This window comes from Mauremys reevesii, linkage group 9 (genome assembly GCF_016161935.1).
Source record: "Mauremys reevesii isolate NIE-2019 linkage group 9, ASM1616193v1, whole genome shotgun sequence".
In the NCBI taxonomy this organism is placed as follows: Eukaryota; Metazoa; Chordata; order Testudines; family Geoemydidae; genus Mauremys; species Mauremys reevesii.
The window spans coordinates 57,966,778-57,994,159 of record NC_052631.1 but is presented as its reverse complement, the minus strand read 5'-3'; the positions used below and the strand labels follow the sequence as shown (position 1 = coordinate 57,994,159).

The window sequence follows — 27,382 nt, the reverse complement described above, 5'->3', positions numbered from 1 at the left end:
TGGAGGGATGCAATCTTTTTAATACCAGCTGAGTTATTTACATTTGATAAACATACACCATTGCTCAAAAGAAACAGCTGGTAGCCCACAGTGCTTGTGCATGCCCACTTGGGGGCCACATGGAATTAGGGCCCAGAGCCAAGGGAGGACAAAATTCTACATCTAGCAGTACCGTTTCTTTTCCCTCATCCCCTTCAGAAAAGTGTCTTAGGCAGCTTAGCCACAATCTACTGTCCCAATGAAGTGGAAGAGAAAGGAAGAGCTGGGGAAGCCATCTCATGACACTGGGAGAAATGTCTTCTCCCTTTTTCTGGTGCAATAACAATCCCAGCAGAGGAGGTCTCTCACAGCAAGAGTTCACTCTGAGCTCAAACAGTTTCAGCTCCATGGCTGTTAGCGTGCAGGTCAAAGACCAGTGCTTCCTTTGCCCCTGAAAGAGCAGCTGTGCATGGAGGACAGGAGGTGGTGCTACCAGGCTGGGCGCGCTGCCTTTAGCGCTAAATGCTTTAAAGCAGAAACACACCCCATGCAACCCCTTTCCCTTCTGCAGTTAGTGGGGGAAATACAAAAACCTGTTCACTTCGACTCAGCTCAGCTGGGCTGCAGGTAACCAGTGACTCTGTTGTGCATGGACAGTTAAGTTAGGCAGGAGATGAGAAAGCAGAGCATCCCAGCTGCACAGCAAGCACGTTTACACATTCATGGGAGTTTTGAACATTGCTCTCCAGTAGGCACCATGCTGGAAGATTATTCCCTAAATAACCCTTCAGTACCACGGTCCAGCCTGCCCCTTCTCCCTGTCACTTTCCTTTGTCTTTAAGAGGCGAACATAACGGAGAAAGAAAATAACTGAAAATAAAGAGTAGTGGTCTCACAATGGCAGCCCACCTAATCTGGGCACATGCTACCACCTCCCCCAGCAAGGGCATGAGCCTTCCATTCAGAATCCATGAGAACTCTGAGGTTCCTAAAGAAAGAAGCTGGCTGGGGATACTTGCTCGCTCCTTCCCTTTTCCATCGTCGTCTGCAGGAAGAGGAGGAAATTCCAGTTGAAAACATGAGCTTGAGCAGTAGTACTTGGCCACTGATTGGAGGAGAATGAGCACTTGGTCCTGGCCGAGTTAGCCTGCCCACGCTGCTCCAGAAAGGAACTTGGGCTGTGTGGGAGGGAGTTTTACTGTTCTGATCCAAACAGGCACTGATGCCCATTGCTAGCTTTTGGGGAAAAGATTGTCTCCATGTTCCTGCCATGAGGGGGTCCTAGGAATCACTGTTATGATTTTCCAGGGCAAACCCAGCCTCCAAAAGCCTTCTCCAGGTATCGAGCCATAGCCAGTGTCAGATGGTCATTGTGTGGGCCTGCCACCACCTGAATTCCCAAGGGAAGTCCCTCACTGCTCAAGCCCAGTGGGCACTGGGTGACAGGCAAGCCCAGGACATTGAAAACAGCTGAAAGAAAGAGAAGGGCAGATCAGAATAGACACAAAGTCCTCCATCCTTGGTCATGTGAGCAATCCATTCTCACCCAAGTTACTTGCTGTGGCCTCTGGAGAGTCCACAGGGTAAGCAGTGAATTTGACCCAGTACAGACTGCAAGGACAGTTCGAAAATGTTTAAATCAAGACGGATGTTTTTCTAGAAGTTCTGATTTAGTTCAAACGGGAATTAATTTAGGGAAGTTCTCTGGCCTGTGTTATACAGGAGGTCAGACTAGATGATCACAATGGTCCCTTCTGGCCTTAGAATCTACGAATCTGCCAATTTTAATGATAAATCTGCATATTGGAGCCCCCAACTAGCAGTGGATCTCCAAGTGCCACTAAACTGTTTGTCTCACAAAGTCAAACTACTGCATCACATGAGATGACGACAGTCATGCAACATCACCGCAGTGCATCAAAAGGTCATGACCTCGAGATGCCCTTTTTCATGATGATGTTCTATACCAGGGGTAGGCAACCTATGGCACGGGTGCTGAAGGTGGCACGCAAGCTGATTTTCAGTGGCAATCACACTGCCCAGGTCCTGGCCACTGCTCTGGAGGCTCTGCATTTTAATTTAATTTTAAATGAAGCTTCTTAAGCATTTTAAAAACCTTATCTACTTTACATACAACAATAGTTTAGTTATATATGATAGACTTATAGAAAGAGACCTTCTGAAAACGTTAAAATGTATGACTGGCACGCGAAACCTTAAATCAGAGTGAATAAATGAAGACTCGGCACAGCACTTCTGAAATGTTGCTAACCCCAGTTCTATACAGTGTCAAGTTGTTCCAAAACCACACTGCATCATAGGGCAACACTGAGACAAAGGGACTCAAGACTTGAGAAAGCCGTGTAAAGCGTATCAATGGGACAAACCCTGCAAATCTCAGGATGGGTGGCAACCCTTGGATGTTCGCTAGAAAGGGACATATGCGATACAGCTTTAACACCCATCCTGTAAAGAGGATGAAGGCAACCTATTAGGTACCCTGACATGAGGGTTCCCATGCTACTGCAGTCACACTTTAGTCAAATGGCCATCACCAATAGGAGGTCCAGAAATGCCATATGGATTTAAAGTGAGGTTGTAGACACTGCCCATCACTTACAGGGTGGGAAGAAGCACCTGCCACAGGCTACGACTCCATTAGCCAAGTAACTGCCCCAATTAAAATGTCTTGGGGGGTCATCCACGCTGCTCTCTCCACCCACGTGAACCTGGATATAGTGTTGTGTTCAGATAGCACTTATGTGGCTCCTTTGACACAGAAGCAAGAACTCAAGAGTTCATCCCAAAGATAAGTAGGTTTCTGCTCCCACTCTTCTAAAGGTTTACTCTTCAATTAATGGGCAGGTGCAAGGGAAATGGCCCTGCAAGGTATCTGCACAAGTCTCCTGATGTGCAACCAGAAAAAAATCACATCTCAGAATGAGCTCTGCAGTAGCATCTACACTACTGTAGCCTCTAGAAGTTCTGAGCAGGCCCTAAGCAGCATACAAAGGAATAAAACAAAAATAGGCCTGCTCCAGAGAACTCCCCATCTAGGATTATGAGCCAAGGGACCACCAACACAACCACTGCTTGGTACCAACTGCTTTGCAGCACAAGTGAGAGGCGCAGTGCATCCCGGGTGAGAAAGCTCTCCAAGGTGAGACATCACATGGTTAAACTGCTCTCTTGAACCTGTGAATACATTTCCCCGATTTTTAAAAGGAAAGATTCTCATGAGATCCCCCCCCCCCCCCAGCTTTTTTTGATATGCCCTCACTACTGGGAACAGGCCTTTTGAGATAGTAATTGGGTAGCATTGCACTTCTGGCACAGCTGAGATTGCCAGCTTTCCTCCCACCACCCAAGGGCTGCTCACCTGTATACGCAAAGTTGAAAGGCATCCCCAAGGGAAAGTAGTGCTTAGGCGCCACTATGGGGTGGGAAGGGTACAAAAGCATCCCATCAGTCCCCAGCAAGTTCATCATCTCAGTCCGCAGGCTGTGACCCATGCTCACCAGCTTGGCATTCCCACCAGGGTTGAGTTTCATCAGCTTCTCTGTCAGTGCCAGGGCTATAAGGCAACAGCAACCACACATGCAGCATTACAGGGAGGCAAACAAAAGACAGTACATCACACAGTGTAGTCTCCTTTACAAAGCACCATGGGCAAATACCCCCTTCTTAGCAAGACTAGACACGGGAGCATGGGAATTGCTCCAGGACCAGGTGGGAGGAGACTGTCTCCCTCCTGGCTTGCATGTGGCTAGAACAGGTACTATCTGTACATGCAGGATGATCAAATGTGACATTCCTCTCCATATTGACCAAAGAATCTAGGAAGATTATTATTAACTCCTTAATGTCTAAGAGCCAAATTTGTTACATGTAATGGCAAAGAATTCAAGGTTGAAAGGGTTCAAACAGCTCTATGTGAGGCACCTGGAGAGTTTTTGTGTTTTAAAGAGACCCATTCTAAGTCTGAGTCAGAAAGAAAATTCTGCTGTCTTCTCAATGGGCAGGGCATGACATGCTCCTGATGACGCTGTGAGATGTGTTCCCAGAAGCACGGACTGACTCAGATGAGAATCTAGAACAACCAGATCTTTTCATTCTATAATTTCTAGAAGGTTATTGGGTCTACTCTTCCCCTGTGCTTCCCACAAACTCTGCCAGTATGAGACCAGACCCTACAATACACTGTCCAATGTTTTATCTGATATAGTTTTAAATGACTCAAGCAATGAGGTTTCTGCTATTTCCCTCAGGAGATTATTCCATAGCCAGATAAACCTTATGACCTCAGCATTCAGAAGTTTTTCCTAATAGTCCACTTACATTTTCCTTTGCAAAGAATCACCCTAAATAATTCTTCATCCTTGGCATTTTCATACTTCAAATATTTGCAGACACTTACTGTATATTATTAGAAATAATTTGTACCTGCCTTGATCTCAGAGAAAACCCAATCCAAAACTGGAATGAAGAGGCAACGTTCCAGTAAAAAACTCAATAGCCAGAAAAAAGAACTCCCACCCAACTCCATACCATAGCTACCAATATTTTCTATTCAGTCATATGCCACAAACATACATATCCTTTACCTCCTCCAAGTGCTACATTACTTATGTCATTGTATACGCTATACTATTTATACAATCACTCTGCCCTGTTAAATGCAGCGATCTTTTGGGTGGAATGTGGCAACTGTGTATAACAGCACACCACTATTGTCTAGGATAGGTTGTGAACGATACCTTTTCCAACTGGAAGAGCTGGGGAGGAATTTAAGGATGCAGAATGTATTTACCCAAGTTGGAATCTGGCCAAACAATCATAAGCATACAAAGAGAGCTTGTTTCATAGCTGCAGGCTGTAAATTAGGATTATAAACAACTGCAAATTCATTTTAACTTGGGTTTATTTATTTTTTTAAACGGAAAGCCACATTAAATGAGATGGCTTGACTTTACCAATGGCAGGGATGGTGTGCAAAGACATCCCCAGGAACCATTTCATCAGCTCCCACAGCGGCCATACGGGCTTCCCATGATCTCCAAGCAGGTCTGTGAACAGCTGTGCTTTCTGCAATTAACACACACATCACATCAATGCTGGCAGGTGGTTGTAGTTAATATGCAGTGAGTGGTGGGATAAGAGAAAGCTCTGAACCCCTCATTACCAGCAGCATTATCAAAGTCATCAGATTATCTGCATTCTCTGTGGAGCAGGGTGGGGAGACCACATACTGCACCAGAAGTGACCAATCCCCATCTATAGCTGAACAGAAAAGTATTGTTAAATACAAGACTCACATGGGGTGTGGACAGGTTTCCCACACACTGCTAAACCAACTGACAGGGCCCACTACATCCAGAACAAAGGAGGAATTGAGGTGGTATATTTTCAGCTGGCAGGGAGATTTTGTATTGGCTGTGGGGAAATCCTCATCAGCAAGGAGAGTGCTCAACCACTGGCACTGTCTACTTCTGATGGTGTACCCCAGATGATGCAATAAGGGGCAGAAGTAAATATTTTTTATGGATGTTCACCATTTTTACATGAAAGTTAGTGCTTTTCTCTCTGGATCTTGGGAAGAGGAAGATTGATGGAATGGGGACATGGCAGAGCTGCTTGGGATTCTGTCTTTCAGGGAGATGAGCCTTTTTGCTATTTGCATATATAGCCCATTAAGTATGCTATGGGATTTTGACATGAAATACTGTTGTACAGTGCTTGGAGCTCAGGACAAACACTAAGAAGAGTCAGAAGTAATAAATAAAATGAGTGAGAGAGAAGATGGACGCCAGCAATTTAAGCAAAGCACAGAGCAGGTAGGTATTATAATACAAAAGCTGTATCACACAGACCTGCCAATGAAAATTAACACTAACTTGCAGCACTGTTGACCACTATATGCTGGCTATTATATACATCATCCATAAATATATATGCATTAAGCACAAATAGCATTAAGAACAAATATCATAGCAGTTATATAACCTAACTTGGCTTATACCTATACTATAATCCTGTTCACTTATGGTAAGTATCCCATAACACCTGGCATTACCTGAAGTAAGCCTCGGCTTAAGTAGACAGGCAAGCTATCAGGACCCATGAGTATTTTACCATAGCAACAGGTAGAGTGTTATTCTCATGGACCAGTACTGGAATGTGCCAAAGGAAGAGGACACGACATATGATTGTTCTACCCTGATGCAAACCAAGAAGGAACCTTCATGGACCAGAACCTGGAATGCTGGTATCCAAAACAAAGATAATGAAAGGAACAGAACAAGTTAAGGAACTGCAACAAACTGATGGGTTGAATTTTAGTGACATGTAAATGAATATGTAACTTGTAATATCATCCTATAGATACTAACCAGCTGAAACACGTAACTCTGGGAGCAGACTTTCTGCGTAAGGTGACTGTAACAACGCTGCATAGATCTGCTCCTGGACACCAGTATCGCATAGAACCTTTTTCCTGTACTGTATTATTATTGACTCATAGCAATAAACCTGACTGACACTGGTAGTTGGTCTCGAGTGTATTTCATAACAAACCAAAAAGCGTTGTCAAGCAATTGACTATTGAATTTATAAACAGCATCTTTAGTTTCAGTCCTGCCTGTCTCCACTTCCCAGCAGTGTTAATGCACTTCAGTCATGACCTGCATCACCCTTCTGCTGCTGACAGCGAAAAGAGAGCAAGGTAAGCTAGTTAGAAAACCATCTGCTTAGCTGCGTCTGTAAGGACTTGCACAGAAAAGGCCAAAGCAAGAATCCTAAAAGGTGTCCCTCACCTGCTAGATCACTGGATTTACAGTCACCTCACGAATGGCTGACGCAAGAGGATAATGCTTAAAGTTACATGAAGATAGAGTTGGAAGTGGGGAGCGAGATAGTGGAAGAAGAGAAGACATGCCGCTGGGTCCAAAACCTATCAAGCATGTACACGTCCCCCTCTCTGTCTACTGACAAATAACAGATTCCTCTCCGCTGCATTATGCTTGTGTCCTGTCAGAATCAGACGCACCTGCCCATCACTGTCCCGGGAAGACATCATAGCAGACCAGATCTGGAAAGCATACTTCATCTTGTGGATTGTCACATACTGAACTTGGACCCCACACTGAGTCTCCAGGTGCTCCACCACCTTATGGAAATACAAGGGGAAGAGTGTATCCATCAGGTTATGTGATATTTCACTACTCGCAGAAGCAATGAGAGATTGGTGGGCCTGGGTAAAGCTAAGGTAGCTAAGGCCAGTGGGCCAAACACAGCCCACAGAGTTGTCACACAGGATGTGGAACCACCCCTATTTTTATTATTTCGCTGGGTACTACAAGTCCAAGGCATGCAAGTCTCCATATTTAAGGCCAACAGGTAGAGTCTGCTCCATTTGATGAAGATCTGATGTTCCCTAGTGTCAAAGTTAGACTCAGGACTCACAGTTTTTCAGACCACTCTGTTTTATTAGCACAGCGCTCTGCTAATGACACCCAGATAATGTGAGCACCATGCAAGACACAAACTATCTTATTTATACAGATAAAAGGGTGAGAACTTAACAAGATAACAAAGGAAGCAGAATCAGATAAGTTTACCTGGGCTAGGCATGCATATCTTATTCTATTACCCATCTTCTGTTAATGTTTTGCCATTAGCACCATTGTTTATGCCTAATGTTTCTTTTCCTGGCACCTGTATTTCAACATTTCTTATTTCTGCTTAAAGGTACATACAACATTTCTTTAATCCATTCTTATTTTTACAATATAATTCATTCTACTTTCACACTAGAAAATTCCCACTGCAACTGTCAATTGAACAAAGTCAGGGTACCTCAAAGCTAGCATCAAGGGGACCACAATAGAAAAGGACTTTTTTAATATAGCATCTTTCATCATAAGGTACAGTGGTAGAACACTCTACTGGGCAATGACTGTGAGGGCAAAAGGGGTAAGGCATTCTACACACAGCCGCGGCTCAAGACCCACCCTTGGATTTTATAAACATTACATTTTTATGACTAGTATTATGGCTCTTTCCCTTCTAAAAAATCCCAAAGGATCTCCACAATATAAACAAGGAGACTTTTATGTAGGTAAAATATAATTATCCAAATTGGAATTTCGCAAGAACATTGGACAGCCTATTCTTGTGTAAAGAATTCATGGCTTACTCTGCATGTATGACTTGTCCAAAATCTGGACATTAGAACTGTTAGATCTTTAAGATTAAACATAAACTGGTACTAGAAATAAGTAAAAAGACCTCAGTTTAACATCTCATCTGAAGGACAGGACCTAAGCAGCAGTGTCCTAGCTCTGTGCTGATGGCTCAACATTAAGTTAGATCCCATCTCTTAATGATGTATGCAATAAGTGACAAGTTTCCCGTATACAACTCTGATTATGCACTACAATCTCAATTTGTAATATGCCCTGGCTATTTCAGTTCTAGTCTCCTCTGTGCAAAGACTGACAGTGATGTAAATTATTTGGTAGTTTTATAATTTAATTAACTCCTGGGTGAAATCTGTACCAAAAAAATTAAAAACTCTGCACACAATATTTTAAAATTCTGCAAAGTTCTGCATATTTTATCAAAATAACATAATATAATCATACTAGTATCAATTATTCTGGTAATTTATTTCAAAATACCTGTCAGCAAGTATGTCTGTAACAATACAGACCAAAAAAATAGAAGATTCTGATCATTTTTTTGACAAATAGATTCCTTACTAGGCATATCAATACAGAACTTCGAGTAACTCATTTAAATTACAATACAGAACTGTATTTCCTGCACCTGTCAGAAGCAGTGCAAAGGCTTTGGTGTGTCAGGGGTAACAGAGGAGCCGAGGGAGATGGAAAGAGCCTGGGGTAAACCTGGAGAGTTGCTGGGTGTGGTTGGGAGAAGTATGGAATGTTTTTTTGTTGTTGTTGTTGTTTTGGGGCGGGGAGGGCAGGATTGTTAGGGAGCTGGAGAGCCTCCTCCATGCAGACCATGGATGATCCCAAGCCTCTCCCATTCTGTCAGGCACATCTGCCCCTGTCCCCACACCCCCCATCCCGATGGGTCTCTGCAGTCCCCCATTCCCATTCAGCCCCTGCCTCAACACTGTCACCCCACTAGCTCCCGAGCCCATGCTCCAGTCTGTCCCCCCCACTAGCCATTCTGAACTCCAGTCTGTGACCCCCATCCCCAGCAGCTCCGTGTGCCCCACTTTGTCCTAACAGGCCAGGTGCTGTGATGAACTTGTACTCCTGGAGGAATTTTGTGCCACTGCATGTGCACAGAATTTTTTTTCTTCACGGAAAGTGCTATAGTTCCACCCTTTTCCCACCAGAGGCCACTGTGGCACCAGAACAGCCCGCTGCATTCATACTGTTGGCTGTTCTGGTGCCACAGTGAGCTCTGGTGGGCAAAAGGCAGAACTGCAGCATTTCTGGGGCAGAACATATTTTCTGCAGAAAAAAATAAAATTCTGCTGGACACACGAATTCTGCGCATGTGCAATGGTCAGAATTCCCTCAGGAATATATAATGTGAACAAACTTCCACTGGAGATTAGATAGTCAACCAAACTCATTTTTGGGGGAGGGATAGCTCAGTGGTTTGAGCATTGGCCTGCTAAACCCAGGGTTGTGAGTTCAATCCTTGAGGGGGCCATTTCAGGATCTGGGGCAAAAATCTGCCTGGGGATTGGTCCTGCTTTGAGCAGGGGGTTGGACTAGATGACCTCCTGAGATCCCTTCCAACCCTGATATTCTATGACTTGCATCATATCTAAGGTTGCTAGTTGGTCATGGAAGTCTCAGATTCCATGACTTTCCAGGACCTCGGGGACTTCTGCAGTGGCTGGCTCGGGGGCCCCCTGAGCAGCTTGGGCAGCCCCTGGACCAGCTGTACCAGCCACTGCTGGGGCAGTCTCGAGCCAGTGCGCCACTGCCCCCACAGCAGCACCAGGAATTTGGGTGTGAGAGCTGGCTCAGGGCTAGGGCAGGGGTGCGGGAGGGCTCTGGGCGGCACTTACCTTGGGGGGCTCCCCGGAAGCAGCGACATGTCCCTCCCTCAGCTCCTAAGCTCCTGGCCAATGGGAGTGGTGGAGCCGGCGCTTGGAGCAGAGGCAGCATGCAAAGCCCCCTGACTGCACCTCCATCTAGGAGCCAAGGGACAAGTCACCACTTCCAGGGAGGTGCACGGAGCCAGGTAGGGAGCCTGCCATCCCAAACCCCTCTCCCCGCAGCACCACTGGGGGTCCCGCAGTGCCCCCTCCCCCCCAAGCACCCACCCTACCCTCCGCCAAGAGGGCTCAAGATTTAGTCATGAGTATAAGTCATGGACAGGTCACCGGCTGTGAATTTTTGTTTACCACCCATGACCAGTCCATGACTTTTACTAAAAATACCCATGACTAAAATGTAGCCTTAATCATAGCTAACTTCAGGCCTCCTGCCAGCATGCTCTTGATTCAACTGATTAGCATCCCATTCAAAAGTACTAGCATACAAGGGCCATGATAAACAAGAGATGGAACAGACATAGGTAGAGCAGGTCATCTCTTATCCAACTGATTCTCTGAACCTCTCCCTCCAGGTTTGTCTACCATGCATCTCACCATGGTATCTGAATGCCTGAATAACCAAGTCCCTCTTACCTTTCTCTGGGCCTGAAGAATTTCCCTGTCCACAGGGGACACGAAAACTGAACCACCATCATGCTCCATGCAGTAGAATTTTAGTTTCTTCAGTGACACTTTTTCATCCAGCTTTAGCCTGCGGTGGAAGGAACAATACCTGGGTCACAAGTCTCCATTTCCTGCTATTCCCTAGATCGAAACACTGCTCACACACTTGCTAAAGTTCCTCGGGATGTTATACTACCTCTGTCATGTTAGAAAGGAGACAGTTGCTACTGACATACAAATACCTAGGTGTCGGCATTAAATACGTCTAACTGCTTGCCTCAGTGTCACATATAATCACTGGGTCAGCAGTTTCTACATTTCTTTTTTAATGAAATCTTGGCCTCCCAAGATGCCCCTCCACATTAGATCGCTCAGCCAATAGCAAGCGTTAGGAACAGCATTCAGCATGGGCATTGGACAGCCAGTGCGGAGGTAGACACAAAGCTGAACACGAACATGTAAAGGACACATATGCAGCAATGAGCCAGTACAGGGGCAGAAGCAGGGTAGAAGAACCTACAAGGTTTCCCCCTGTTCTCACCACTGGTGCCTCTGCAGAAATAACTGCGGTCCATTGGAAGTCTGTGCTTGTCTGCTGTCAGACTTTCAGTCTCTTCTCTTCCATGCAGGATAGGGAAGCCTCAGGGAGCAAAAGCACAGGCCCCCAACTGGCTAGTGTGCTTTTGTCTGCTGGAATGAAAGGACTACACCTGAATGTGCTGAGGTAAGAGCAGGGAGAGGGATCCAAGAGCAGCCAGTAAGGGTCATGGTGGCTGGAATGAGGTGGATTGGCTGTAAGAATCTGGCCAGGAAGGAGGGAGAAGTAACCTATAAGATACTGTACAGTGACTCTGCATTTATTTTAAGCCATTTCCCATGTTCTGGGTCCTGTGCGGAGAGCTATTCAAGCAGTATATTTCACTCCCACCAAAACTCTGCAGCAGAGGACTCCCTATGTGAAACTTCAAATAGACAGAACATATACCACTCACAAGGGGGAGGGATGACTGCCTGTGAGGAGTCAATGCCTATGGCACTGGCACACAGGAGATCCAATACAGAGACTAACCCAGGTGTCAGGTGCCAAGCTGCTGAAGGAGCAACTCTGTCGTGCAAGATGCTGCACATTTGTGTCCCTGAGTTTTGCTAAAAGACTTAAAGATTTCTGCAACCTGAATTCTAAGACATCCCCTCTTGATAGACTAGTATAGGGTCATCCACCAGTTTGGACCAGTTGCTTAACATATGGCACATTAAAGGAGTAATCAGAAATAATCAGATATATGCCTTACTGGCCAGAAAGTGGTTGAGATCAACTATGAGTTTCACAAAGTGATAAGAGCAACCTACTTTCTGACTCCAGGCCCAGCCATGACCCTCAACATGGGCTCCAGGTCCTCAGCATAGCGACACATGGGACCCGTACACAGGAACTCCGTCCGCACCCCCAGAGCATTGGGGAACTGACCATCATTGGGGACCACTCCTAGAAGCACAGAGGCACATGAGTTAGTCATCACATAGCAGAGTGCATACTTGCAAACACAACTTCAGCCAAGGTGATTGTCACAGGAGAGCTGCCCTTGGGATTCCTCCATGTGAGAGCACCATTCACATACTCTCATGATTCACATGCCACTTGGGGGAAAAAAGTGAACAGCTGAAACAGACCAGAGCAGCATGCCGCTTGGCTACTTACAGTCCATCCACACTAGGTCACCCAGACACTAAGTTACTTGACAGAACCTCATGGTAATGAGAGGCTCACAGAATGATGAGAGGCTGTAGCTACAAGAACACCCAGCCATTTTGTTGCTGAGTCAGAAACATTGACCCTGTCAATGTCCTACTGCAAGGATTTGGTACCTAGTGTGTCAGGTCTGATGTCACCACACTTTCCCTGAGTTTGACTCATAAGAACGGACACACTGGGTCAGACCAATGGTCCATCTAGCCCAGTGTCCTGTCTTCCTACAGTGGCCAATGCCAGATACATCAGAGCGAATGACCAGAACAGGGCAATCATTGAGTGACCCATCCTGTTGGCCAGTCTCAGCTTCCGGTTCCTAAAATATAGGAGACAGGGTCAGCTTCTCTAACTTCTCAGGCCAAATTCAACTCTGGTGTAACTCCACTAGCTTCCAGGGACTTACAATGGGGAGGAATTTGACTTCCAGCATCCAACAATAAGCTATTACTGAAAATCCTCTCTCAAAAAGATATACATATGTCACAAGGGGGCACACAGAACACCTCCCCCCACACACCCACACTGATACCTGTGGTTACCCTGCCAGTGGGAAAACATCCAATGTCATTTCTGACCGGGGGGGGGGGGGAGAAGATGCAAATTCTCAATCCTGGACACTTGGTACCTGTGGTGGGTTTATGTCCAAAGACTCCATTGAAAAAAGCAGGCATCCGAATGCTGCCGCCGATATCTGAGCCCACCCCAATTACGGAGCAGGCAGCTCCCAGGACACAGCCCTCACCACCTGCATGACAACAAACAGAGAGTTATCACTTTTCCCTATGCCCACTGCATAATGCTGCCTTCATGCTCGCTGCTATGACAGCCAGCTAGCCTGTGGCAGAACAAAGGAGCTCTGCTTGCTCTCCCTGCAGAAAGTCACAGAATTTAAGGCCACAGGGGACCATCAGATCTGGCCTCCTGCTTATCACAGGCTGCTAACTTTCACCCAGAAACCTCCATGCTGAGCCCTATTACTTTTCCTATTTCAGTCCTCAGGAGACTAAACTGAGGAGACCAGGAGAGACCAAGGTGCCACCAATGCCCATGGCCCATGTGAGGGCAGGGAATTGATTAGGTGAGATACTCTCAGATGAGCCTAACAAGTGATCCACACCTCATGCTGCAGCAGCAGGAGAAACCTCCCATGGTCCCTGCCAATCTGACCTGGGGGGAAAATTTTCCATGAACCCAAATCTGCCGATCAGTATGACCCTGAGCATGTGGGCAAGACACTCCAACCAGGCATCTAAAAGAGCTGATTTTCTAAACTTCAGGGCACTGACCCACTGGCATGGCAGCAACGAGCCGGTACAGAGGTAGAAACAATGTAAGAGAACCTGCAAGATTCACACACACACACACACACTTCCATCCCCTGGTGCCTCTGCAAAAAATAACTGGTCAGTCTGTGCTTGTATGCTGTCAGACTTTCAGCCTCTTCTCCTCCACGAAGGATAGAGAGTCCACCCAGTCCAGGTGGTCCATTTCCTCCTAGGAAGAATCTCTGTTGCTTCAGAAGAAGGCAAAAGAAACCCCAAACAAAACCAGAATGCACCAATTGTGCACTGGGGGGGGAAAGTCCCTCCTGAACCCTGCAGGCAACTGGCTGAAGCCCTGAAGCTTGAGACTGGATTATAGTTATTTAAATGCAGAACTGCGAGTGTTACAAGTATGCTGAGGGCAATGCAGGCAAACCTGTTCTCCCCAGGGTCCAGGAAGAAGGGAATTAACATGGAGACCCAGATTACCAAGCCAGAAGGGACAATTGTCCACCACAAATCCCATGAACCTAGCTGCAGAACATCTCCCAGCAGCTGAATTAAAACATATCTTTTAGAAAGACAGCTAATATTGTTTTAAAGACTCTAAGCAATGAAGAGTCCACCACTCCCACCAGTCAGCTGTTCCAGCCACCCTCACTGCCATAGGAAATTGCATCCTATTTCAAGGTTGAATTTGTCTAACTTCATCTTCCAGATGCTGGGTCTTGTTATGCCTTTGTCAGCACGGTTGAAAAGCCCCCCCATTTTCAGACCTCTTTTCCATGTGTAAGTACCTATACACTAAGTTGTCTTTGAGAAACAGAATAGACTGAGCTTCTTAAGCCTCATATTATAAGGTTTGTTTTCCAGCCCCTGGATCACTTTTGTGCCCTCCTTTGAACTCTCTCCAGTATTTCCACAGCCTTCTTGCAGTGAGGATCCTAGAACACTGTTCTAGTCTATTCTAGCAGCAGTCTTACCAATGCCGCATACAGAGGCAAGATTTTTACTTTTACTTGATGTTTGCCTTTTTATACATTCCTGGATCACATCGGTCCTTTCTGTTCAGCACTGCACTGCGAGCTCATGTAGAGGTGATTATCTACAATGACCCCTAAGTCATTCTCTGAGTCACTACTTCCAAGACAGTCTCCCATCCTGTAGATGTAACTCGCATTCTTGGAAGCCAGATGTATTATGGTGCATGTGGCTGTTCTGCATCCCCATCTTCTCCCATAAGTCAGCCACACGGATGCATTCATCCTTGGCTCCTCCACTCTGACAAGCCTTACGCAGGATTTTTCTGCCCCAGCCCCACCTCCAAAAGAACCCTGAAGACAAGGATTTCTGGAGTTATAATTACCATTGTTTACTTATATTACAGCAGTGCGTACTTGCCCCAACCAAGGACAGGCTCTATTGTGCTAGGCGCTGTACATACACAGAGTAAGAGAGACTGCTTCTGCTCATAACAGCTTCTCCTTCTCTCTTCCACTCAGTGACTTTCTCTTCACTCTTTCCTGACATCTCCTTCCTGCCAGCCAGCAATCCCCCATCTTAATTCACTGCACTCAAAACCAGACAATAGCTGATCCTGGCTTCATGCCCTAAGCTGTTGAAGGCTAGAAGTTCTTTCTGTTGAGGCAGCATGTTCTGCCCCCCAGAGACATGAGGAGTTTCCTGGAAAGCCATTGCGTCACTCAATAGCAATCCCTCTGGTCAGTTCTGAATGGCACTCCAAATACAGTCTTGTCTACACCTGCTCAGCCAGAAGGAGGGGGACCCGAGTGTGGGCCAGAGGAGTGAAAGATAATAAGGTGATCTCTCGGGATTCTGCTAGAACCACTCTGGCAGTGATAACCAACCATCCGAGTGGGGAGCCATCGTGCACACAGATAGAATAGGAGCCTCCAGCTACACACGCACGAGAGGACCAGTGGGAGGAGAGCAGCTTCTTGCCCATATGTTTTGCCCAATTTATGTGAACATGTCAGAACTACTCACTGATGTCAGCATGAAGCTACTCCAGCAAGGAAGCCCTGAAGTGATGCCAGATGGGAAGTAGAGGAGATATCCGTCACTGTTCAGTGCAACTGCATCTCCCCTCGGTCATGCAGAAGGACACGCACTTTCAGGCTTTCAGCTCCCCGTTTCCTTACATACCCTTAATTTGAGGTGAAACCTCAGCACAAGTCATGTCCCCTTTTTTCTGAACTCCCTGAAACCTCCTCCTATACACTGCAGGGGTCAGCTCAAACCTTTGCAACAAAAGCTTGCTTACAACTATCAATCTTTATAATCCTTCCTTCCCATAAGGGTAAAAGTGTCCAAAGCCTTTGTCCCAGACAGCAAAGGAGTCAGGTGCCATGTCCACCTTCCCTACCTTATTCAATTCACACCCCTTTTCAAAAGGATGTAGGATCCACGTGATCACATTCCCTGTGTCGAGCAAGTAATTTGGAAATTATACCATCCATGGGGACAGGCTACACCTACTTGGCTATGGTTCTGCTGGCGCAGTTTCTCCAACTCAATCTGATATTGGTGTTCCCTGTCCTCTTCTCTCACGTCATACTGACCCTGCTTCTCCCTCTTTTCTCTTTCACACTGATGCTGCTGCTCCCAGTCTGCAAGCTGCTGGTTTCCAGACACACTTGATCCCTCTCTAGCTGGAGCTTGCCTGGCTCCAGATGATGGGCTGTTCACCATTCCTGCTGCAGTCGTGTTCTTGGTCTGGACAGAACACAGTTGCTGTATCTGTCAGTTTCATCCCTGCTTCTCTTCAAGGTGTTGCCTCCAAGACTCTCCCCATCTGCTAGGCCCTCTGCCAGCAGGCTGGAGGTTCTCTTCAAACTTGGCATTGTTTCTTGACTGGTCATTAGAATAGAGCAAATCAACTCATGAGGAGTTTGTTCTGTCTTCAAGCTGATCTCCCTTTCTCTGCATAGCTCAATCAGCCCATTTGTCTGCAGCTGTTGACAATCCATTTTCCCATCTCTCTTTTCACTAGTCCTTTTCCCAAAAAGACTTTTTTCCCCCCTCTGTGCTTTTCCTTCTATAGAACTTGCTTTTATTGCATTTATGTAAGTCACACTGTTACAGTTTCCATCACTGCCACCACAGATGTCACAGGTCAGGGCAACTGCCCCTGTATTTCCCCTCTGGGGTCCAGCGAGGGCATCCACTCTCAAGCTTCCAGTACCCTTCCAGCTCCTCTTTTCAGTGGAGACACGTATCTCTCCCCCTCCGGCTGGGGCATCCAGGGTGAACAGTTCCCTGCCTCCACTGTGTATTTCCCAGCACAGTCGACCTAAAAAGACCTGCTTGCTTTCTCTTCAGAGACTGATATCTGAGGGACTATTACAGATATAAGTTATGACACAGCACTTACGATGCAAATCTACTTTATTCTTAAGGCAAAAAGCATTACAATCAATAAAAGAACCTTCATGCCTACTAATAAGCTTACCTGCGATCACCCCACCCTCGGGGTTTCTTTGTGGTTACAAGTTCACCAGAGCTTCAGCACAGAACAAGCGCACAGTCTTATGAGGCCTCAAAGAATCAAGTCCTTCCAATCCTCCCTTAAGGATCCTGGCCATTTGCTGGATCAGGCAGAAGGTCCTGAGTCATTTAAAAAACAGGCTTTTATCCAGAAGTCTTTTCTTTGTCTGTTCATAACTGGAGAATCCAGTTTGAACCACTATACAGGGAGTCCTCAGACTTACGACACAATTTGTTCCTCAGAATTGCGTTGCAAGTTGAAATGTTGTAAGCCAAAACCGCTTTTCCCATAGGAATCAATAGTATAAAGGGGGATTGGTTCCTGAACCAAGGCCTGATATACCATTTTCACCACAATAACCCAGATTTTTGAACTAAATAAATTATAGATGACTAATGTAGCAATATCAGTGTTTGGTAAACACCATTCAAATAAATGTATAAAATCACATATGCTTTGATTTTCCAGAACTTTTTGAAGGGCTCTTGGCTGGGAGCTTCTCTGAAGTCTGGGCTGCAGGTTTCTCTGGAGTCTTAAAGAAAGTGTCTAAGGTTTAGACAGATGTTCCCCTCTTCTCCTTGTAAATTTCTCTGTAGCAGCTGTACATGTTGGATATGCCCCTATTCACAGATGCACTGCGTTCGATGATGGGAGACAGACTAGGAAGACAGCCAGGGAGGTAGGCAGCAAGGCAGGTGGCTGCTCAGAATGCCGGCAACATACTATGCAGAACTGGGCTTGCTTTTTACAGAGTTGCTTGTAAATAACTTTGTGGTTGTGTTATAATGAATGGAGCTGGAAGGGGTCCCTTGCAGTCGCTTGTCTGATTGGCTTCCATGGCCAGAGTAGCTTGTTGCCAGGTAGCCTTGCTGATTGTTTTTGATTGGCTGAGCCTGGGGCCAGGAGCCAATCAGAAAGTTTGAACAGTGACATCGTGATTGGCTGAGGCTCAGCATGTGAGGTATGCTGTTCTCTCTGCCGGCTTTCATCATAAGGGCGAAACGAGTGTCATAGGCTTTCATCATAAGGGTGAAACAGGCAGTCAATTGAAAAGCGTCATAAGTGGCGTCCGACGTAAGTCGGGCATCGTAAATCCGAGAACTCCCTGTATGCATCTCTCTCCTGGGGGGCTGGGGTGTTCTTCAAGGGTGATGCCAGAGGAAGTTTATTAGCATACCCCCTCCCTATTAGAGAAGGTACATACAATGCCACACCACCACATACACTGTTGCATTTTTAATACAATACACTCAAAAGGTATTAACCCTAATTCAATATGGTTTAACTTAATTCAATAAATTTATCTTAATTCCATGATGTTTGGTCAGGATATTACAGAATATCATCAGTCTGTCACAATGCCCAATAGCCAAAACGTTCACCTTTGAATTCCCATCATATCAGCTTGCCCACATGCTATATGACAGCTATGTTTGTGGCTAACCAGTTAAACATCTGCAGAGCTTTTAAAGTACAAAGTGATCAACAAGAGGAATCTGGCAAACTCATCCGTGCACTGTAGTATTGGCTTCCTGGATCCTCACCTGAGCTGCCACCCACGATCCTTTGCAGGTCATATGGGTTGTTCGTTCTGCCGTAGACATTGTTGCTAGACTCATACCACATGCACAGCTCACTGCAATTGGTCACACCCAGTGGAATTGCACCAGCTTGCTTTAACCGTGACACCACCAGAGCATCTGACGTGGAGATCAAGTTGCGACGGCTAACCAGGCCAGAGGTATTGGGCATCCCTATGATGACAAGATAAAAACCAGATATAGTGGGTCAGAGATGCAATAACAATCCCCTTGAGATTACAAGCTATGCCAGTGTGAATGTTCCGGGAGGTGGTCCAGGGAAGCTCATGCTAGGAGGGAGAAAGCAAATATTTAGGGAGCAGCAAAGAGTCCTGCGGCACCTTATAGACTAACAGACGTATTGGAGCATGAGCTTTCGTGGGTGAATACCCACTTCGTCGGATGCACCCACGAAAGCTCATGCTCCAATACGTCTGTTAGTCTATAAGGTGCCACAGGACTCTTAACTGCTTTTACAGATCCAGACTAACACGGCTACCCCTCTGATAGTTACAGAGCAGTGGCTGAACGTCAATGGGCCAGTTAACATTCCCACACAGTGGGTCTAATACAGTGCCATGCAAAGGGGAGAGGAAAGAGACTGACGGGAAGAAGCTGTTTGCAGTGCTGTTGTAGCCATGCGGGTCCCAGGATATCAGAGAGACAAGGTGGATAAGGTAATATCTCTTATTGGACCAACTTCGGTGTAAGCTCAAACACAACAGAAGTGGGTCTAACAAGAGATATTACCTCCCCCACCATGTCTCTCTCAAGAGGCAGTTGGATTTAGCAGGCTCCACCACTTTGGCCTCCATGCCAAAGCCACGACCCTCATGAGAAAGGAGCAAACTGACAACAGGCTGCAGAGTAAATCCAAACAGCGCCTGGTAAAGCCTGTGTGTAAACGCACCATGCAGCGCGAAGGCCTCCTTGACGGTGAAAGGAACCCCCAGGAAGGGAAATTTTTCCTGCAGGGAATCTTCATCTCCATGACCTTCCGAGAGCAGTTTGTCAACATGGTGGGCCTCCTGAAGGGCTGCATCGAACCTGAGGGGAATGGTTGGTAAGGAGAGGGAGGGGAGAGAAAACTGGTCAGTCTCTGACTGGACTCAGATGAACCCCCAGTTCATCTCTAACCAAATCCCAACCAACATCTGAGTGGGCTGATCAGCCCTTTAGATGGGGGTGGTCAAAGAAAGAGAAGGACTTGGTGAAAAATAAGTAGATTAATGTGTTAAAAGCAGATCGGTTGTAAAGGAAACAATATGAAGCAACCCATTACTCATTTCCCTACCCCCATCAATATCCCTTCACCATGGTGAGCCTTTCTCTGGCCAGCTCCTGAACAAGGGAGGGGGTGGGGAGTGAAGACAGAGGACCAGGAATCAGGAAATCTGGGCTCCATTCCCAGCTCTGCCACACACTCACTGTGTGAGCTTGGCTGAGTCCCTCATCTGTAAGGCAGAGGATTTGGGGCAGTAAGTTTATTAATATTCGTATAATGCCTTGCAATTCTCAAAAGAAAAGAGGTATTTGAAGTACAAGGCAGACTGCCACCTTATTTCAATACTTTTACAGTTATAGATCATGCTGCTCCCACACAATGAATGACAGACACACCTAACCAGTTCTACTTTTTTTCAGAAAATAATTGAACACTGTATATGTCCTATCTATGAAACATCTTTAGGGTAGACAGACCTGCAGTTAAATGCATTCACCACTAGGTGTGATTGGTCCCCAAATATCATAACATCCATTCATCAATAGTTAGATATGGACTAACCCAAATTTCTGTGTTTCTTCTGCAAGTGAGTCTGAAAAAGGGATGAAGGAACTAGCCCCAACAAAGTAAGAACCAACTTGAACACAGACTCAAACCCTGAAATGAATCAGCTGCCTCTGTTTCCTAGAACCACTTGGAAGCAGCAGAATACCTGACAGACACACCATGCTCATGGCATTTCCAGCCTCACTGGAATTAGAAAGTACAGTATTCTCATCTGGAAGCTTGTGTTTGCAGGACTTCTGTGACTCAAGTGACACAGAAAAGTTCTGTCCATCTATACAGTAAGTAATTATTCAATTAGAATACAGAATTAAGATAATTTACTGACACACACGTCACAAATTTTAAAATAATTAGACTGATTTAAAACTATCCTGGATTCTGCCTGTGAAAGGCAAGAAAAAAAAATCATTCATATTTTTAGCCTCTTCCTTGTTGCAAAGGAGTACAGAGAAGGTAAAGAGAAATGGAGCAAATATAAATAGCAGCAAGAGGCTCAGTAAATTCAGGGCTGGTATAAAAAGGTATAAGGTTGATAGCCCTGAATCCTCTATTTATCCATGGAAACAGTAAGAACATGCTGTGAATGTTAATTGCTTAAACAGTTCTCACTGTGTTTTATGAACAGAATGGCCTTTGTCTTGTATTCCACTTGTATAACACTTCTGATCTGGAGAATGATCATTGATAGTTACATATTACTGGAATATGTATGATCCATTAAGGGCACAGTCACTTGGTCAAGTTTAATTACTTGCTAGGTGTATATTGCTTATAGTTACAGAAAATGTCAGCAAAGAAAGTATGTACTATGAGCAAGAAGAACAGAGCTCCTCCACCTATCACAACCTCCCCAGGAGTCAGTGACAATTAATTTCACCTAAACTACGGGTTAATCTTGCAATTCTAACAGATGGTTGAGGCATTCAGCACTAATTCATTGCATAAGTCATGTTTGGTTGACAAGTCACTCGGTCCTAACGTACCCCCTCCACCAGCAAGCATGACATGGGGGGAAGCGGGGGGGTGATCACATTTGGAAAGGTGGAGAACCTCACATGGAGGCTGGTTATCTTGCTCTGTTGCCAATCATGGCTTGTAACAGCTGCTAAACTGGACTATAGAAAAGTCCATTTCCCACCTTTCCCCTGGCTCACCTGGCCTTGACAACTGCATTGACAAGTGGGTTTATCTCCTCGATCCTCTTGATATAAGCCTGAACAACATCAGTGCATTTCACCTGCAAAAGGCAACAAAAACAGATACTAACTAGGACCAGGTGGCTGGACAGAGGGTGAGAGGGAGGCTGCTGGTCCACCAGGATGTTCAGGCAATTAGAGATTTGAGAAAAAGAAAAGAGGGAACTAAATTACTGCTCTCCTGGGACTGCCTTTCGGCTCCCTTGAGCCCCTATATCAGTTCACTGGGTGGCGGTCACTTACCTTCTTGACCGCTTCACTTCCCCCAAAACACCCATGCACCCCAGTAGCTATTTCCCTGGAATTCCCATTCAAATTAATGGAAAGTCAGGATCTCTCCACTGCAAATTCAATACATAGGGATCAGCTAGCCATTATAGAAATGCAGCCACCACGGCCCCTCAATACAGATCACTTAGCAACCCTATACCACAGATCAGAATAAGAAGCATATCCAGCTTAAAATGGCATGGGGAAATCGGTGGGATGCAGTGACAAGAGCTGGAATTTAGCCAAGACATTAAGGTTTACACCCGGTCTGGCAAAAAGTGCCACAGAATCTTTCATAAAAACTACTTACCCAGTATGTTTCCACAGCACACTTCCCACACCTTCGCCCAAAGGCTCCCTAAGCATATTACAGATTGCATATAGACAGATCACTTGACTGCCATGCAAATTCAACCATCTCTGGGGAGAATGTGATAGCCATACTTCACCAGCCACATTTGCAAAACGGTTTAGGAAAAGAAATGGAAACCACCTTCACTTAATGACAGCCACAGTTCACAGACTCAGTTTGATATTTTATCTGACTGACAGCACATCCAGTAGCACAGCGCCCCTAATGTTGTTTAAGGAAGATGTTGTCTTGAATACTGAATAAGGGGGAGAATGCCCCCTACTGATTCACCATTACCAAAAATACATTGCTTTGCATTATTAAGGGTTACTTACTCAGTTAAAATTTAAAGAGGCCCTGACCAGAAATTTATCTGATACTAGAGCAGAGCAGGCAACTTGATTTTATCCTACCAAATAAGACTATTCTATAGTTTGGCAACCCTTTTTCATATGTGATTATGCCATTCATGTTTTCATACATGGTATAAAAGTTTTGGTACAAGGAGGATTATGACCTATGATGATTTTGTAGGAAGAAAAATCAAACAATGACATTTTTTAAATATATGGAACATTATTCCCGATAAGTGTTGTTGACTTAATTTCCAATTATGCAATTATAGTATTTAGCTTGTAGGCTTTTTATGGCAAGAATCTGTCTTTTCAATTGTCTGTGAAGTGTCATGCACACCTATGGCAATGGAGAAGTAAAAATATATAGCACTATAAATGTATAGAGAATATACATTCCATTGGATATTAGTTAAGATACACACAAACAATTAAATGGACTACCTGCTCCAAAGACTTTTCACTTTAAAGGCAAAAAGGTGCAGTACAGATAATAGACAAGGAGTGACAAGTCACTTCCATGCCTAAATAAAATCTATAATGTACCAACATTGGTACAGAAAGGTAGCCATATTCTACTTCAGCACTGGCTCATTTCAGTATAAGCAAGTAATCTAATCCCTGCACAAGCAGCTCATTAGGTACTTCAGGATGATAGGCATAAATGTAGTATTTAAATCTAAATGTACTGTGACTTTACAATACACCTATCATCTCCTTAAGCAATCACATGATATTTTTATAAATATCTACCCAAGTATTTCTCATCATAAACCTGAATGACTGCTTCACAAAGTACATGTAGAAATAAATAGGACTAGTTACACAGGAAACCAATTAGCCAGCTGCTCTGCTCTCTCACAAACACACATACAACTTAAATCTTTTTTATGAAAAGATTGGAGTTTGCTGTGTTCCGAGGAATTTAGATTCCCCGGAAGAATACTAGCACCATAGAATAGGCCTTCTGACCTCTGCGCAGGCTCTGGACTTCCACTTTCAAAAGGACAGACGCAACTATGCTCATGATCAACTACACAATTTTTTACTAATGAGAACAGGACAGTTTTGTTCGTTATCAGATATTTCACAACATGCTGCAAGATCTCTAACTGCACCTACTGCTATAGGGATCATAGTGTGTGAAAGAGACGCAGCAGATTGTATTCATGACTGGAAATCAGGATTTTCAATTTCTAATCCTAGCTCTGCAGAATGGGACAAATCACTTAGTCTGTCCATATCTCAGTTTCCCCAAATGAAAAACATTTACTCACCTACCCTGCAGGAGTGTTGGCATAATTAATGTTTCAGCTGTGCTTTGAAAGAGTAGTGTTATACAGCTGCTCTTGGTAAATATTATATTATTACTGGCAGGTCTGTACCTTGGGAGATTATAGCTATATTGCAGGAACACAGCAATGGATCAGCCAGTGTACGCACAAGATTCAGTTTGCTAGCTAAACCCCTGTTTAAGATTGCAAGACTGTTTACCTAGCACAAGTTGAAAACACATGCATCCAATGCTTAATCTGTGTCAGTGCTGAGCCCCAGCACCTCCAGGCTTGACAGTTCATAGCCCCAGCACCTCTGGGCTTGCCATGTCAGTTATGAAAGTAAAAAAACTGCTTGATCTCCAGCACCTCTTTCATTACAAATTAAGCACAGCATGCATCACTATTCATTTTAGGGTAGTGGAAAACCATCTCCCTTCTGAAAAAATATACTGATCATCCACCTTAGCATAAAGCGCTAAAACCTTAATCTCACCCACAGCCTAGTGAATGACATCAGAAATATAAAATCTCAGAACTGTGTACAGACAACTTTTCACATGTTAGGAAGATGCAGACATTCGTTATATACCATCTGACATGGGTTTTGTCATGCATTAATAAGGCATCCAGTGCTCAGTGTCACAACCTTCCTACAGGATTGAGAAACAGGAGACTGATCATAAAAATTAGGAGAGATGATTAGGGCTGTTTTCACACCAGATTGGGGCCCATGGCAACTTTAATACAAAGGTATGGCCTACACCAACTCCCAGAAAAGAATGCTGAATAAAGATTAATCTTGATCCAAGCAGAAGTCATATTAATATAGATTAATACCCATTAATTGCAATGTAGATATTCCCATTGCCTCACTGAGTAATTGCAATGTAGACATAAACACCAGCAGCTGGCCTGTGTCAGCTGATTCAGGTTTGCAGAGCTAGGACTGCAGGGCTGTAAGATGGCAGTATAGACATTAGGGCTCACACATGAGCCCGACCTCCGGGATCCCATAAAGTGAGTAGTCTCAGAGCTCAGGCTCCAGTCCAAGCGTAGGCAGAATCTTCACTAAGTGCTACAGCTACCCCGCTGCAGGGCTATAAGTGTAGACCAGTGTTTTTCAACATAGGGTCCGCAGACTATGTCTAAGGTGTTTTCAAAAGGTAACTATGAAAATAAAGTTTCAGGTCCCAAAAAAGGCATTCCGTATCTGAATACCCTGACCTACAGCAGTGTTGTCATTACTGTAGAAGTTTTCAGTCTAAGATTTCTATGGTAGCGATCCGCAGACCACAGGTTGAATTTCCAAAGGTGTCCATACCTCTGTTCAAAAAATTTTAAGGGTCCACAAATAAAAAAGAGGTTGAAAACCACTGGTGTAAACAAGCCTTAGGATCAACTTAGAATAATATGTGCCAGAAGCTGCAGTCTCTGGATGTTGCACTGCTCATTAGGGTGAAACTGTCACTTCTGCATTGTATGTTGACACATTCCCCCATCAAGGCATGCCTCCATTGAGAATTATATGAGAGGTACTTCCTCTATGCAGAATTCCCAAAAGTCCCCCATGTCTCAGAACTGCCTGTATTTCAAGGATTATTCTGCCCAAGTGGGACTATGTAGTGTCCTAACCAGGAGAAAGTGATGGCTTGTTTTGCCAAAGCCAATCAGCTCATTACTAGAGAAAAGGAGAGGTCTAGCTGGGAGTTTATGGAATTCATATGTTCCACATGATCAGCTCTCCAGACATCCCCTCCTCCCACATAGTATTGAATCAACAGACTCTGATCATGTCAGCCAGGTCTCTCTCTCCCAAGCAGATGCTCAGGATGATCTATCAGACAAGAGGAAGAAGAGAGAACTAGTCCTTTCCCATAGAAGAGTGCAGCTGGATGGCTCCTGGCCAAAGCAGCCTGATCTGGGACCTGGCGCCCCTTTTGTCTGTATTCTCTCCTGGTGCTGAGAGAAGTCCAGCAAAGGGATGAAATGGGGCTGCCCTCACCCCGCACACATATACCCCATACCACAGCACACACCTAGCACTGGGACTCCCACCTGCTACCCACAAAGTGCAGCACCAGGTATATAGAGGGTACCCCCCACCCCCCAGGCAGGCACGATTCCAAGCTATAGAGAGGCTCTCCCCCACCTCAGCGGGGCAGGAGAGTGCAGCGCGTGTATGTAGCGGGCCCCCCCACACACACCCAGGGGGGCAAGAGAGGGCGGGGAGCGCAGCGGGTCCCCTCTACCCCGGGGGTGCCAGAAGGGGCCGGAGCGCACAGCGGCCACTTCACTGCGACGCACGGGGAGGAAAACTAGGCAGGGAACCCAGGAGTCCTGCTCTAAGGGCGCCCCTTCCGGGAGGCGAACTACAAATCCCAGCAGCCCCCACCCCCTCTCTCACCTCTCGGCGGCGGATGCGCCGAGCCAACTGCCCCGCCGACAGCAGCAGCAGCGGCTGGCCCGGCGGTGGCACGCAGCGCGCGGGTGGCGCCCCGGCCGGCTGGGGCAGCGCGGGCGGCCGGGGGCCGAGCGCCGCGGAGGCGCGCGCCGCCAGACTCAGCAGCACGAGGAAGGCGCGCGACAGGAGCCGCAGCAGCAGCACAAGGCAGCGCTCCGCGCGCGACAGCGCCATAGCGAGGCAGGGGCAGGGAGGGGGACCCACAGTGCAGCGCGCGGAGCCGCCGCCGCCTCGGTTCGTAGGCTCCGAGCCGGGAATGGCACTGCCCCGCGGGGCGGGGCAATAGGAAGCACGGCCCCCTAGGGAGGGGCGAGTGCTCGGGCCCTGCGGGGAGGGGTTGTGTCAGAGGCTTGTTCAAGGGGGGGAATCCCCAGCCCTGGGCAGCACCCACCGATTATCCCGTGGCCAGTGACACCCCCCCCACCCCCGCAGCCAGGGACAGTGCTGCCAGAGCAACCCCCACACACACCAGGGACAGCACTGCTGCGGCAACCCCCTCCCCCCCTCCAACCCGCCCAGCCAGGTCTGGCACTGCTGGAGTCACTGCCCACCCCCACCCATACGTAAAAATTCTGTCCTAGGCCTCAAGCCACCGCTAGTAACTGAGAGACAGTATTGTCCATGCTCATACTACAGTGAGGAATGCATTATAAGAACCTATATCCAGGTCTCAAACTCAACTTACCTTAGGGCCAGTGACAGACCTCAAATCCTCCCAGCGGGCCAATAATGTCACTGAGGATGGTGTTCGGAAAAGAAAATGTTTATTTTCTATTTCAAATTTCTTAGAATTAATAAAACTATTATACAACTTTATACAATTCTCCTGCCAGAGAGTGTTTGGTGTTTGCCAAACACCTGGCAACACTTCAGTTCTGTCAGTTTGTTGATGTT

General features: G+C 46.0%; 1 protein-coding gene across 2 annotated transcripts; it reads right to left on the bottom strand.

Annotated features, from left to right (window-relative positions):
* On the bottom strand, positions 1–26,824 carry FAAH2 (fatty acid amide hydrolase 2). Of its 2 annotated transcripts, XM_039488706.1 has the most exons (11): positions 26,432–26,824; positions 21,734–21,816; positions 19,698–19,834; positions 18,752–18,961; positions 13,063–13,182; positions 12,038–12,173; positions 10,658–10,775; positions 7,025–7,144; positions 4,953–5,064; positions 3,359–3,553; positions 1–1,449 (listed from the first exon to the last, which is right to left on the bottom strand). In XM_039488706.1, the coding sequence occupies exons 1-11, from the start codon at positions 26,660–26,662 to the stop codon at positions 1,274–1,276; spliced, it is 1,638 nt and encodes a 545-aa protein (XP_039344640.1). In that variant the 5' UTR covers positions 26,663–26,824; the 3' UTR covers positions 1–1,273. The 2 variants fall into 2 exon arrangements, with proteins under 2 accessions (XP_039344640.1, XP_039344641.1); XM_039488707.1 differs by lacking the exon at positions 13,063–13,182.
* Positions 26,825–27,382: the final 558 nt, after the last annotated feature.